Source organism: Lepidochelys kempii, chromosome 7 (genome assembly GCF_965140265.1).
Source record: "Lepidochelys kempii isolate rLepKem1 chromosome 7, rLepKem1.hap2, whole genome shotgun sequence".
Classification (NCBI taxonomy): domain Eukaryota; kingdom Metazoa; phylum Chordata; order Testudines; family Cheloniidae; genus Lepidochelys; species Lepidochelys kempii.
Genome location: NC_133262.1, coordinates 61,502,102 through 61,517,979, shown reverse-complemented (window position 1 = coordinate 61,517,979; position 15,878 = coordinate 61,502,102). Strand labels below are relative to the sequence as shown.

Below are 15,878 nucleotides of genomic sequence, written 5' to 3'. Positions count from 1 at the left end.
AAGGACTGGGAGAGAGGCAAATGGGCTTTAACAATGAGAGACTTTGAATTCTGTTTAATCAGTAACTAACTTTTATCCTATTATATCCATGATTTTTTCCATTTCACTTTCATCTTCTCTTTGTTTTCTATGTTAAATACTTCTGGCTTTATTTGAAGCAATTGGAGCAATCCCTGGTTGGATATTCTCAGGAGGAGGAAACAAAGTCTGAACCCGGAGGGGACAGGTTAGGGATATACAGAGATACTGAACTGATAATATGGATAGCAGGGCCCCACTCAGAGGTTCTGCCTTCGGTGAATAGGAGCATGGGGAAACCTGAAGGACTAAGAGGAGGGCCAGGCTCAGGCGACCTTGGTTACATCAAATCTCATTTCAGTGTACCATTTGTTAGGTTTTTCAGACCTTGAAAGCTGTGTTGGTGCCTGTGGCTGTTCTGGAAGTGAAATGCTCTAGTCCAAATGGTCACCTCTAATGCTTCACACCTAAAGAGGGAGAAGCACTACAGCATATTTTTAATCATCTGTGATCTCATTTTCATCGCTTTTCTGCACTTGTGTGGTGACATCTTTATTTTGCACTGATGTCAATATCTAGTTAAAGTTCTGTAACAGCACCAAGGCTGGAAAATAGTCTGATACTAAATTGTGGTCTTTATCAGTTACTGGTCATCTTGATCTGTGGGGAGTGTTGTCTGAAGAGAAATGAGCCTGATTCTGCCAATGACTCCTTCTCTGTCCTTAGGCATGCTGTGTATGCCCTGTCTACACTAGTAGATCACTCATGGCACCAACTTCTAAAAACATGATCACCCTAGCATGTATTTAAGATGCTTTGTTTGGTGATAGGAGACCCAGGACAGAGGATGGAGTCACTAAAGCCAAGGGAGGACAAGATTTCAAGGGTAGGAGCATGGTTGTCAAAGTCAGCTGATAAGTTGAGGAGCATGGGGCTGGAGGACAGGCCTTCATGTTTGGGCAGAAAGAGATCATTTTAGACTCTGACAACACTTTCAGGGAGCATAGAGGGTGGAAGGTGGATGGAGCTGGAGGAAAGAAACTCCAGGGGTGGTTACAGTGATTGAATGAGAGTTTTGGAAAGAAGAGATTGGGTGTGAGATGGGGGTCTGGGTGAGTGTTCTGTAATCAGGGGACAAAAGCCTTTTCCCCTGGGTGGAGAACACATGATGAAAGTTAGAAGTTGAGAAGAATGAGGGAGAGGGGGCAGCCTCTGGGTGACATAGGAAAGCAGGTGAGAACTCTGTAAGTGATAGGAAGAGGTCATGTTGGATGTTATGTTTTTTTCCTTGAAGAAATCCTGAGTAGAGGTAGGACTTGAGGGGATCAAAGATGCGGGGGGGGGGATTGTCTGAGTTGTGCGTGTGGCATTCAGTGAGAGGGGAGAAGTAGAACTACTTAGCTGAGACAACAGAGTGAATATGTAGCGGAGAAAGCTTGCATCGTTGTGGGACTGCTGAGATGTGAGAACAAGGGTGGTGAAAAGCAGAAGAGAGAGAATAGATGTTGATGAATTGGTGGTTCCAGAAGTGGTGTGAGCAGTGCTGAGGAGATGAGGTAATGGTAAGAGGGAGGAATTCAGTGATGGAAAGATCAGAGAGAGTAGTATTTGGTGAAGACCAGATCAGGTGAATGAAGGAGCTAATCAAATGAAGAGATGAAGGCAGGAAGGTGGGCAGCTACCTAGGGATCATTTGGGACATCAGTTTGGAGGCTGAAGTAGCCAAAATGAAAGTGAGGGATTGTGAAGCATGGGAGCCAAGAGTCAGTCATTGAGGATGGTCAGTGAGATGGAATAAGGTGGGCCATAGATCACAGCAACATGGAGTGGAAGAAAGAGGAGGGTAGTCCAAAAGATGAGTGAAAAGAAGAAGCAGGAAGGCATTGGAAGTGATAGAAATAAGAGAGGGGAGCCAAATACCCCAACTATGACCTGTGCAGGGCAATTTTGTGCAAGGAGAGTTGATGAGGAGTGATTGCAATAGGAAAGTTGCAACAGAGGCAGTATGAGGGGGAGAGAAGGGCCAGGGAGAGTCCAGGTCTCAGTGAGAGCTGGGAGATCGTGAAGTTGTGGTTGGAAGAAGTTTTCTTTTAGATGGACTTGGCATTTTAGTGGGGACAGGAGGAAGGAAACAGTTGAGGTTAAAGGAAGCAAAGTGTTAGCGAGGGAGGATTGGAATGGGACAAGTGATTATGGAAGTGAGGAAGGCAGAAGAGGTATGTGGATTTGTGGGAGTGAGAGAGGTAGAGCAAGGACAGGAGGAAGAGATGCAAATGTACAGGTGATGGTGGGGAGTGTGTGTGGTGTTAGGATGAAAGGGTACAGGGGTGGGGGAATAGAGGAGCAGAGACGAAGATCGCACATGTAAAAGGGTAGCAAATGGTTAGTAGAGCCAGCCATGCTGGGGGCAATCCAATGGACAGTTGGTTAATAAGGCAAGTGCTTAGCTTTCAAGTAGATTGAAAAATCGAAGAATGAGAGACAGAGTGCTTAAATCCCAAATAAATATTCAGTGATGAAGAGGGATTAAATGATAGATAACACACAGCTAGCTAGGCTTTATGATGAAATACCAATCACTTGATCTGCCTGGCTAAATATATGATTAGTAGGTGAACAGAAATTAGGCGAAGTGACATAAAAGTACTCACTGACTGCTCAATGGTTCAGAATGCCAGCTGGCATATAATGAACTCAGTTGATCTGGTAAGGGCAGTAACTTGCAGGCCGGCATTGGGTGGATCAACATTAGAGGGTTATGCAGTCATTGCAGAAGAGAGCACACCTCTTTCTGATACATTCCAGGCATCAGCATGACTGAAGGGCAGGCTCTCTGCACTGCTCAGGTGGTGCAAAGGGAATGGAGACTAATTGCAATGCCCCAGTCAGGGATGCCCTAGTGTTCGGGAGGGGGAGTCTCCAGCAGGTGCAGAGCCCATGTAGCTGGCTTGTGTGCCTTCCTACCCATTGCTCCTTGTGCTGATGTGTGTGGCTAAGGTGCCATGCAATTCCTGCTGATGGATGGTCCATTAAGGTCCATAGCCAACTTGTTCAGATTAAAGCAGCTGTCACTCTGGGTCAAGCAGAGAACAGGGAGCTGTAACTGGTTCCCTGACTGCCCCTTCACCCCCTTAGACATAGCAAAAATCTGGCCCTGTGTGTTTCCTTCCTGTTCTTTTCATGGAGTACTAACCTAGGGACTACAGGGCATCATGCTCCGTGTGTGTGTGTATGCATGCATGCATATACATGTGCTCCTTTCTGTTTCTTCTTGTCACTTGGCCTGATTTTCCTTGGCTCCTCAGAAATGGTTTAGACCAGGGGTCTCAAACTCAATTTACCTTAGGGCCAGTGCCAGTCCTCAAACTCCCCCAGCGAGCCAATAATGTCACTGAAGATGGTGTTCACGCCACCTCCCCAGCCCGTTTCCCACCCTTTTCCCTTGCTCCCTTGGCCTCATGCTGCCCCAAATGACTCTGCCTGGCAACTAATGATGCTGCATCCATGGCTGACTCTGCCCAGCGACTAGTGGTGGTATCTCTGTCCCTCTCCCCCAGCCAATGGGTGCTGCGGGGGGCGGCGCCTGCAGTAGACAGCATGGCTGCATGGATCTCTCCTCCACCAGCAATAGCAGGGATATGGAACCGCTTGCAGGGAGACGAGCTGCCCGAGGTGAATTACACGTTGCCGAGTGCAACCCCTGGGAGGGTCCCAGGAGCAGCAGGATGGAGCAACGTTGTGGGGAGAGGCATGTGAATCTCTCCTGCCAGCTCCCCTCCTGACCCTCCCACCCACTTTCGGCTGGCAGCCTTGAGGGCTGGATGAAAGAACTTTATTAAATGTTTCCGCGGGCCGCAGTGGGGAGGTTCTTGGGCTGCAGATGGCCCGTGGACAGGGACTTTGAGACCCCTAGTTTAGATTATTTGTTTAGCGCAGTTGATCCTCCAAGCAGTGATCTTGCTCCTGAGACTTGGGCCAGTCATAAATTTCATTTGTTTGCTTTCATATAATGTTTTGAATTTGTCAAGTTTTTGGGGAATGTGCAGACTCTCTGGGGGCCATGATCTCGCCGTAATGGCTGTCAGTTTTGAATCTGTCATTGCCTGGCCTCTAAACAGCCTACAAGACTGTGTTATATGTAACTACAACAACCTTCACACACTTGGAATCTTCTTTTCAAACCAGTTTCTTGCTCATATATACTTTTGTCTTTCTGTACCTTTTATTCTTTTTCACAAGACCAATTAATTTTGTAGCCCATTTTAATTAAGTGTGAATTTAATTGTTTTCTCATGTTATAGTGATTGAGGACAGAAGATCTTAACAAATAATTCTTGCATTGCCGACTTAGACTTATTTTTCTTTTCTGTAGTTGTTAAACAAACCAGAAAATTGCTGTGGACTTAAGGAAAGTCAAATACTTTCTCTGCTTTGCGACATTGGTACGTAATCTGCTGCCTTTCTTGCCTTTTCATGTTCGCTATATGTAACTGTTTTGATGTTTCAACAAAACCCTGCAAAAGCAAGTTGTCAAAACAAAGCAGGTATCTCTAGTAGTGGAAGGCTCTTTTGTCCTGCTTACTGGGATAATTTGTGACACGTAGGGCTTCTCTGGAGGTTTAAATCTGCCTTAACTTCAGGTTAGTCTGGGTGAAAATGCCCACATACACAGTGTGCAGTTCATTACAGCACATTAAGACTAAGTCCACACTACAGGCCTTATAGCAGTGCACTGTACCGCTACAGCTGCGCTGCAGTAAGGTCTCCTGCGTAGCTGCTCTATGCCAGTGGGGGAGAGCTCTCCTGCCAGCATAATTAAAATCACTCCCAATGAGTGGTGGTAGCTAAATTGGCAGGACAGCATCTCCTGCTGACATAGCGTGGTCCACACTGGCACTGTGTGAAGCAGCTCTTATAATATCAGATGCTCAGTGTCATCTTCTTGTTCCTCGTCCTGCTTTCTCCGCTGCTGCTGAGGGAAGAGCTGCATCTGCAGCCACATCTCTGCGTGGTGATGTGGTGGGTGAAGTCCAAAACCAAAGCCACCTGGTTTTGAGTGCTGAAATAAAGCCCAGTCCAAGGAGTGTCTGCATATTCACAGTTGTCAGCATAAGGTCCATGCTGGCCAACAGCAATTCAAAAATGGTGCTAGCTACCCAGAAAGGAAGCAAGGGATTGAGAGTGTAGAACCATAGGATTTAAAAAAAAAATAAAATTTGAACTTGCCTGGCTTCTGCTATGCATCCCACAATGCATCCTGCAATATGCAGAATGAGAAAAATTCAGAATGCACCCAGTTCAGCAGCAAAGAACCATGGGATTCCCTCCGAGAATGCCATGCACTTAATATGCAATAAACCTCGCCGTTTGTTGTGAATTGAAAGAGGGCACAGCCATCCTGGATGCATGCTATTAGCGTGGCTTACAAATTGCATGCTAACTCAATGTGGATTAACCCCTCACCATGGTGTAGTCAAGCTCCTAGAGTTGTGTTTCCTGAGAAATTGATGAATTTGTATTGTCTATATTTATCATTCAACCCAAGATGCTTTAAAGAGCATACCTGCTAAGCATATTTTACTAATAGTAAAGAGTTTGTGAACACATAATGTATATACATGATTCTCTTCTTCTTGGGACTACAGGGTGAGTCAAATCTACCAAAAGAAATCTGTTTGCTTTTGCAGGGAAGAAGTGTTGTTCTTTGAGTGTTTGCACAGATCTGTTCCACTTTAGGTGTGTGTGTTTGCCTTATGAACTGCTTTTAGAGAATATTTTTCCCTCAGCTGTACCTATGGGGGCAGCTTGAGCCCCCTCCTATCTGATGCCACCGTGGGGTGGTATAAGAGGGCGGAGCCACCTCTGGACCCCTTGCAGTTCCTTCATGCTGCCTGTGACAGTTGTCACAGCAACCTTCAATTTATTATAAGTGCTACCTTCAATTCTTTGTCTATATACCCTCTTATTGTTAGGAGTAAGTTCGTTTAGCTAGTTATTAGGGCTGTCAAGCAATTAAAAAAAATTAATCATGATTAATTGCATAATTGCGCTGTTAAACAATAGAATACCATTTATGTAAATATTTTTGGATGTTTTCTACATAATCAAATGTATTGATTTCAATTACAACACAGAATATAAAGTATACAGTGCTCACTTTTACTTTAGATTACAAATATTTGCACTGTAAAAAATAAGAAATAGTATTTTTCAATTCACCTAATACAAGTACTGTAGTGCAATCTCTGTCATGAAAGTTGAACTTACAAATGTAGAATTATGTACAAAAAAATAAGTTGTTTTTGAATGCAATGTAAAACTTTAGAGCCTACAAGTCCACTCAATCCTACTACTTGTTCAGCCAATTGCTCAGACAAATAAGTTTGTTTACATTTGCAGGAGATAATGCTGCCCACTTCTTGTTTACAATGTCACCTGAAAGTGAGAACAGGCGTTCATATGGCTCTCTTGTAGACAGCATTGCAAGATATTCACATGCCAGATGTGCTAAACATTCGTATGCACCTTCATGCTTCGGTCACCAATCCAGAGGACAAGCTTCCATGCTGATGACACTCATTTAAAAAAAAATGCATCAATTAAATTTGTGACTGAACTCCTTGTATGTCTTCTGCTCTTGTTTTACCCGCATTCTGCCATATATTTCATGTTATAGCATCTCGGATGATGACCCAGCATGTGTTCCTTTTAAGAACTTTCACTGCAGATTTGACAAAACACAAAGAACGTACCAATGTGAGATTTCTAAAAATAGCTACAGCACTCGACCCAAGGTTTAAGAATCTGAAATGTTAAGAGTAACACTCTGATGCGGAAACTACAGAACCAGAAACACCAAAAAAGAAAATCAACTTTCTGCTGATGGCATCTGAGCCAGATGATGAAAATGAACACGTGTTGGTCTGTACTGCTTTGGATCATTATTGAGCAGAACCAGTCATCAGCATGGACACATGTCCTCTGGAATGGTGATTGAAGTATGAAGGGACATATGAATCTATAGCGCATCTGGCATGTAAATATCGTGCAACGCCAGCTACAACACCATGCGAACGCCTATTCTCACTTTCAGGTGACATTGTAAACAAGAAGCGGGCAGCATTATCTCCTGCAAATGTAAACGAACTTGTTTGTCTGAGCGATTGGCTGAAAAAGAAGTAGGACTGAGTGGACTTGTAGGCTCTAAAGTTTTACATTGTTTTGTTTTTGAGTGCAGTTATGGAACAAAATACCTTTGTAAGTTGCACTTTCAGGATAGAGATTGCATAACAGTACTTGTAGATGTGAATTGCAAAATACTATTTTGTTCATCTTTACAGTGCAAATGTTTGTAATAAAAATATGAAGTGAGTACTGTACACTGTATTCTGTATTGTAATTGAAATCAATATATTCAAAAATGTAGAAAAACATCCAAAAATATTTAATAAATTCTAATGTTTAACAGTGCAATTAAAACTGCTAATAATGATCAATCACCATTAACTCATGCGATTAACTAAACAAAATTTAATCGACAGCCCTACTAGTTATACTGGTAGTCCTAAGACTAGACTAAGTTTGTTTTCAGATAACTGGCTTTTGGTACCAGAACGATGCTGTGCTCACTGGGATTTAAATCCTGCCACAGTTGCACTAAACCCATGCCAGTTAGTGATCCCCATCCAACCTGTTTAATGTGACATTGGGTGAATCCCGTATCAGTGACAAACACATCTGCAAGAGGTTTAAGCTCCTCCGAGTGGTGGACATCTTCGTATCAGCAGCCCCTGCCAGGGTGGTCCTGCCAATTGGTGAAGCCATTATGGAGCCAGTCAAAGTGTTATGACACCATTTTCCTTACCCCACACAGCAAAGGGTGCTGAAAGGAAATACTACATCCCCTCTAAGGATTATAAATACTTGTATTCCCATCCTCCCCTGGGTTCCTTGTTGGTGACAGCTGCTAATAAATGGGAGAGACGTGTACCTAGTGTCAACACTGACAGGCAAAAAGATGCAAAGGAACTGGACTTGTTTGGATGCAAACTTTATTCCACAGGGAGTCTTCAGCTCAAGAATCAAATCAACAAGCACTTCTGAGCTGCTCTGACTCCACCCTCTAGGAAAACAACATCTTTAAATTTTATAATCTGCCAAAGCACTGTAAGCAGGAGTTTGCAGTAATAGTAGATGATGGCAAGTTGATTGCCAGAACTGTTCTCCAGGACATCGTGTGCAGTGCAGATGTGGTGGTTCGAAACATGGTATCAGCTGTTACAGTGAGAAGAAGTTTGTGGTTACAGTCATCCAGGATTTTGCCAGAAGTCCAGTAAACCATCATGGACCTCCCTTTCAAAGGTCCCTGTTTATGTTCAGATAAGATGGACGATGGGCTCTGTAGCTTAAAGGATTCCAGTGATCTGTATTCTGGTGAAAGAGAGGAAACATTTTGGTCATCAACAGCCATACAGACTCCAGGGTTTTCCTCCTCTGTCTCAAGATTCGCCAAGGAGAAAGGGCAGGAGTTATACAGGGCAGTCTCTACCATCCTCCTCATCAGCATTAGTGGGCTCATGCTTTCCAGCTGCTGCATTCCAACAGGCATTTTGACGCGTTTGTTGAGGACAGTACACCAGTGTCTGTAGTTCCCTCTATTTCCTGCCCTTTGTTTTTCAACTGATTATCCCACTTTCTAAGACTGTGGGTCCAAATAACCTCGGATCAGTGGGTCTTAAGCATGGTAGAACTGGAATATTCCCTCAGGTTCATTTGTACACCCCCCTCCCTCCCCCTTCCCTACTCTCCTTCAGTGACTGCTCTGACAAGATCATCCGTCATTAGGAGATCTGGTTGCTTCTTCAATTGGGGCCACAGAGGAAGTTCAATTAGGCCTCAGAGGGGAAGGCTTTTATTCCTGATCCCCAAAGCCAAAGAAGTTCTCAGGCCTATTGTAGATCTAAGAGAGTTAAACAAATTCCTGAAGAAAATAAAGTTGCTCATGGTTAGTGGTTACCATAGCCTTGATTATTCCTTCCTGGAACATGGGGACTGATACACTTAAAGAATGCTTGCTTCCATGTTGTGATTTGACACTGCCATTGGAAGTTTCTCAGATTTGTGGTAAATGGGTCCCACTGTCAGTTCAGTGCTCTAGTTTGGTCTCTCAGCCACTCCTCAGATATTCAAAGTGCATGGTGGTAGTGGGAACTCATCTGCATAAATCAGGAGTCCATGTGTTCCCATACCTAGGGTACTATGAAATCTGTGTTCATGGATAGAATCATGGAATCAGAACGTTAATGCAGAATTCTGCTCTCCCCAGCACTGAGACCACAGCGGCAGGCAAGGTGGGCTGCATGGTTGAGCTACTGTGCAGCTACACTTGAGTCAAGCTGCTCTGGATCGGGAGCCTCCTGTTTTGTGTTGAGCAGAGCCTGAGGGGTGGGGGCTGAAGTTGGGGTGTCCCCTTCCCATTGCTGGTCTCCATTGGGGTGGGGGTCAGGGGCGATCCTGTCTGTGTACCAGCCTTTGTCTCAGGAGTCAGAGTAGCAGCCGTGTTAGGCTGTATTCGCAAAAAGAAAAGGAGTACTTGTGGCACCTTAGGGACTAACAAATTTATTTGAGCATAAGCTTTCGTGAGCTACAGCTCACTTCATCGGATGCATGTTTCAAGAGTGGTTGCTGCCACCTGCTGTTTGAACAAGTATTTAGGCTCTGAGTGCTCTGCTTAAAGAAAGAGCATACATGCACCTGCCCCTCCATGCGTGCCCACACGCTTCTGTGGACTTTTTGTATTACTGTTTAGTGACATCTGTTTGGTCACCTGAGCAAGTGCTACTTTAAAAAGTGATTTAAAATGTGTTAATTTTCACATGTACTGTATATCTGCAGCATGTTTTCCTTAAATTGTAGGATTTTTTTTGTAAAATATGTTTTCCCATTGCAATCCAATTCTGAACATTTTAATGCATTTATAGAAAGGCTACTTAATTGTCAGTGTATCAAAGAATTTTGATTTAAAAAATCCATAGATCTTTTAAAAATGGGAAAAAATCTGAATAAATCTGAAAATCCATAATAAAACATTTCATAGGGCCCTATGTACCTGGATAACTGGTTGAGGCTCAGGTGTTATACAGCATCTTCACTATCGTATCAATGTTCGATGCACTGGGGCTCCTGGTGAATGGAACAGATCAGTTCTACTACCTGTACCCCAAGATAGTTTATTGGTGTGGTCTTAGATTCCACAAAGGCCAAGGTTTTACCACCTCAATCCAGGTTTGAGATGCTACAGGATCTGGTGCTATGTCTGAAATCATATCCTCTCACCATGGCACACAACTGCCTCCTGTGTACCTGTGTGGTTCAACACACCAGGCTACACCTCAGAAAGCTTCAGCCATGGCTAGCATCTGTGTATAGCCCAAATCAACAACATGTGGAAAAGATGGTTCAGGTGCTAATATCAATTTTGTAGTCCCTGGATTGGAGGATAGACCGTCTGAAACTCTGTGTGGATCCCCTTTGCCCCCCCGCGACCAACCCTAACTTAAGTCACACACACACTTCAGACCTGGTCTAGGGCAGCAAGAATGCCTGATGTGTGTTCCTGCTCCTGGTGGCCAGCATCTTCTCATTACTCTTCCTGCTGAGTTGGACTGGGGTCTAGAGTCCCAGCAATGGTATCTTTGCTATACTGCCTTTTCAGATGCCTGCTCTTGGCTTCCATTGCTCTGCCAGCAGCACTGCTAGGAGAGAATAAAAAGCACCAACTCTATCTCGAGTCAGCACAGCTCTCTGTCTAGGGAGATAGTGTTGGTCTTGGCTGGTGAAAATGTCTTCTCTACACCCAGGTGGGTGTATCTGCAGGAGGAGCTCCTGGAGAATGGCCTAATGAAGTCATTCCAAGGAAATGTCCAGCCAGATACACTTTTAAATGGCCATATGCATGTTAACAACACTGAATTGTATTGTTCAATAAACAATTGAACACTGGAAAGTGGAAACTTACAAGTAATTTTGCAAAACAAGTCTTAACTCTGTCTTGTATTCCTGCCTGCCTTCGACTTTTAGGAAAGGCCCTATGTACTCTGTGGGGAGCTGCATCTAAATTCTTTGGCCTGGCCTATAGGGTCAGAGATTTCCCCAGTGGCTGGCTGGAAATTCTGTTGCCTGGCCCCGAGGGCCTGTGGTGCTCCACTCTAGCTGGCTGGAAATTCTGTTGCCTGGCCCCGAGAGCCTGTGGTGCTCCACTCTAGCTGGCTGGAAATTCTGTTGCCTGGCCCCGAGGGCCTGTGGTGCTCCACTCTAGCTGGCTGGAAATTCTGTGGTGCCTTCAGGTAAACTCTGACTTTAAATTAAATTACATACTAATACTAATAATACGGTATCCCTCATGTGTGTTCCTGACATAACATTCAACTTATTTTACTGTGCCTCTACATTGCCAGTCCTCCATTTCCTGCAGATTTTTGTATTGACTGTGGATAAGTGTATTTTTGAAGCTGTAAATTACGGATTGAAGATTTTTAGCAGCTGGTATGAAAGAGGTGGGGCTTCTGGTTCCTGGCTCATGTAGGGAAGGCATTTTGGAATTGTGAGCTAAGCACATTAGTTAGATATTTCTGAAAAAATGATCTATAATGAAATACATTGTAGCAGGGTTGAAGACTCACCAGTGCGGCACCTCCTGTTGGTAGTCTTGGGAATTAGCTCTTGTCCAGCCCAGAGTGCCCTCTGCAGGCCCATGGCTCACCTGCCTCAGGCCCCTGTATCCTTCCCGGACCCCGCTGGCCCTTTACCTCAGGGTTCTATCTCCAGCAGTAATCCATAGTCTGGGTCTCCCCTCCCAGGGGAACCCCCAACCCATTATCCCCACCTTGTCTCAGTGGCTACTGCCAGTCATCATCTAGCTCCCACTCACTGGGGCAGACTGCAGTCTGTAATGGCCACTCATCATTGGCAATGGGGTCTGGACCAGCTGTTTTTGCCTAACCCCAGACTGTACCTCTGCAGCCCCAGTACCTTCTTTAGGCCTTGCACAAGGCCTGCAGCCTGGGGAGTTACCAGGCTGGAGCTCCCCAATTCCTCTTGCCTTTCCCCAGCACTACTCTACTTCAGGTACCTTCTCTCTCCAGAGCTAGAGAGAGACTGACTCTGCTCCTGGCTCACAGCCCTTTTATAGGGCCAGCTGTGGCCTGATTGCAGCGTGGCCCTAGCTGTGGCTGCTTCCCCAATCAGCCTAGCCTTTCACAGGAGCGGGGTAACTCCCCTGCTACATACATAACAATGTTCATGGTTATTATTCATTGTTATGTTTCAGAGTTAACATATGGTCCAGATTTAATGGTTGTAGTGTGCTAAAATTAAAAAGTTGCACTATTGCTACTTATTGCCACATCATTAACAATTGTTTGGTTTGGGGGTTTTGTTGCTAGAATCTTGGTTTTGCTTGCACATTACCAAGCCAAAAAATAAACACGAAGTGCATGCACAGTTGAATCCCAAAAGAGCAAATATATCTTCATTTTAACAAATTCCCTTTTTCCTTCTGTTTTCAGCTCTGTAGTCTCATATTGGGAAACCCCTAGTTTGATCATCTTATAGGTGTGGCTCAGTGCCCTTGTGTGGATAGGGGAAGAGGATGCACCTTTTTAGATGGTTGTATTTAGTGCGCAGGATTTTGTAGTTAGTCTGATCCTGTTTCTTCTTAAATACATACACTATGAAGGAGAAGAAAGGAAAATGCAGCTGTAGTAGAGAGAGAGAGAGAGATTGGAACACTGAGCCTGGTGCAAAATTTAAGGCCTGAATCAGAGGCTGTAAACCAGGGGTTCTCAAACTGGGTTGGGACCCCTCAGGGGGTTGCGAGGGTTATTACATAGGGGGTCGTGAGCTGTCAGCCTACACCCCGAACCCCGCTTTGCCTCCAGCATTTATAATGGTGTTAAATATATAAACAAGTGTTTTTAATTTGTGAGGAGGTTTCTCACTCAGAGGCTTGCTATGTGAAAGGGGTCACCAGTACAACAGTTTGAGAACCACTTCTGTAAACCAAAGTCAGGCCATATATTAAAGCAAACGAACATAAGTTCACTGTCCAGTACATGAACTTGGCAAAGTTGTTGCTAGTGTACTAAGCTACAGTATTTACATACATATATTTTAACTAGTACAAATGCATCCAAAACAAAATAAAATTTGACAAAATAATGAATAAGGATGTTTTGTCCAAGATATTAGGAACAAGGGGAAATAACAAACAAATGTCATAAAACATGTATAAGGATATGTAAGTTGTTTGTTTCAGTCTATAAATGTTGTCTTAACCCTTTTTGTGGCTGAGGAGACAGCAAAAATTCCTCTGCTCACTAAGCTGTTCCTTGCCCCTGGGCATTTATATGTTAGTGTCCTTGTAGCTCCTATAAAACGCTAGTACTGTGCCTTCAGGGCAATAAACCTGGCCAAGTGCCTTTGTTACAAAACTGTGCCTGTTGTCTTTTTTTATAAGTAGCATTAAGGTCTGCTAAATTAGCAGGCTGCACTGTTTGCTATTGCTGATAACACTGGAGCTCCAAGGACAAAAGCACCAAGGAGTCGGAACAGCATTACCGAGGCAACAACGTTCCATCCTTCAATATTTAGCAGCATAAGAATGGCCCAACTGGGTCAGACCAAAGGTCCATCTAGCTCAGCATCCTGTCTTCCTACAGTGGCCAGTGCCTGGTGCCCCAGAGGGAATGAACAGAACAGGTAATCATCAAGTGATCCATCTCCTGTCGCTCATTCCCAGCTTCTGGCAAACAGCTTCTGACACCATTTCTGCCCATCCTGGCTAATAGCCATTGATTGACCTATCCTCCATGAATTTATCTTGTTCTTTTTTGAACCCTGTTATGGTCTTGGCCTTCACAACATCCTCTGGCAAGGAGTTCCAGATGCTCCAAAAAAGGAAATGTCTAACTAAGGGGAAGTGTTGTTCAGTCAACATTTAGTTGAAAGCACATTTCTGATTGAACCGACAGAGATGCTTCCAATTTAAGAGAGTTTCTGGCCTGTGATTCTGTAACTTCATGAGAAGTTTTGTAACCCCTATTTAGCACTTCCTTTAGGTCAACAAAAACTCAGTTCTCTGCATTCCTTTGAATCTGTTTTGTGCTTTCTTTAAGCAACCCTTTACATAACATGCTCTTAACTTAAAACAACCTTTCATTCACTCTGAACAAAGACTGTTCCAACACCATGCATCTCACTGAGATAAATGAGGCAGTTGACACTTCTTAGACCGGTTGTTTCAGGCTTTCTGCAGGTGCAGGAAGACTGATGTAATGGTTTACACTCAGTTCCTGTTTTTAATGCTTGCTTTGCAACCATAAGCAATAAAAAAAATTTAACAAGAAGTCCAAAACATTTGATGTTTAGAGCACAGTTATCCTGCAAGGTACAAATTCTGTAGCAGTCTTGAGTACAGGGGCCTGGATTATAAGGTGATGTGTTGGGGTGCATTCTTGTGGTGCTGGGATCTGGCACCCTATGCAGGTCAATGTGTAATGCACAGCTGATGGGCAGTTTCCAGTAGAATAATCAGGGAGACTCAGTTAACTGAGCTGGGGGGAGATGTCTAGGGTGCATTTGACACCCTTGTGTGTCACCTGACTTGGGGACTGTCCTAAAGGGAGGGTATAAGGCAGAATATGGCAGCGATGTGCTGCCAAGGGCATGTGGAGTTTCCCAGGCTGCACTTACTAGCTCCCATCTTCCTTCCATACAGAAAGGGTAGAAATATGGCGCCAGTTTAGGTGTATGTAGTACTTGGAGGGCTGTGGCTTCTTTGTGCTGAGAGAGTAAGGTAAAGGTAGATTTATATATTATGTCATAAAGGATTAACCCTCCACGTCTTGGAAAGGTGAGAGTAGAAGATACTATGGAATTTCCAGGTTGTTTTGGCACAGTGGGGGAACTAGCCTGGGAGGTCTGGTCTCGTGAAATGGTAGGTGAGGAACCTCATGTGACAGGTAAAATACAGCATGCTGCCGTGTCCTGCAGCAGGAGAGTGGGCTGGAGAAGACAGCTGTCTGTACGAGGTGCTTCACCAGGCAATTGATAGGCCAGCTGGTTGGTGGCCAATAATGGAAATGCAGATGGCACTTGGTAGGGTAAAAAGTTCTCTGATTTGTTAATGCGGTGTGGGGAGGTTACAGAGGTGAAAGTGTAAATTCGCCAATTACAGAATTTTATTATTTTAAACCATTCTTGTTTTTAAAGGGAAATACATACACCTTAACTTTATTTATTCTTTTTTGGTCAGGAAATCGTATAGAGGTGTTAGAAATTCTTATAACTTGATTTGTACTGGTACTGGTGCTGTTTCTGTTTCTTATGTCAAATACTTGATTTTATTCAGGGTCGGGTATCCAGTATTTGCATGAAAACAGAATTATACACAGAGATCTAAAGCCTGAAAATATTGTTCTCCAGGATGATGGTGGAAAGGTAAGTCATATAACTGTGCCTAAGAATATCACCTTTGGTGTCCCAAATATCAGATCTGGAAGTCATGTAACAATTTTGCCTTGACTGATTGAAATGAAGAATGCTACTGCTTTCTTATTGAGTATAGCACTGAATCCCATAGAATGATGCTCATGCAAAAGACAACCATGATTTTAATAACATTCATATTCCTTCTTAATATTACAAATTCTATTTGCTTATCCTCGAAGACTTGTCAATTGATCAGTCACTTTACTGTAAAGTATCAACTTTTTTTTTATCCAGTGTTTTTGCTTCCTGCCAGTATCAGCAATGTGACATTGATTGTATCCTGGCATATGTTTGGATTTCTGCGGGGTACA

At 43.8% G+C, this 15,878-nt stretch overlaps 1 protein-coding gene across 4 annotated transcripts in view; it reads left to right on the top strand.

Moving 5' to 3' along the window:
• Positions 1 to 15,878, top strand: part of CHUK (component of inhibitor of nuclear factor kappa B kinase complex) — a 77,329-nt gene that overhangs the window by 6,003 nt on the left and 55,448 nt on the right. For all 4 annotated transcript variants that reach the window (XM_073353132.1, XM_073353133.1, XM_073353134.1 and 1 more), the window contains exons 4-5: positions 4,391 to 4,460; positions 15,428 to 15,516. In XM_073353132.1, the coding sequence (XP_073209233.1) occupies positions 4,391 to 4,460; positions 15,428 to 15,516 (159 nt within the window). The remainder of the gene's footprint in view (positions 1 to 4,390; positions 4,461 to 15,427; positions 15,517 to 15,878) is intronic.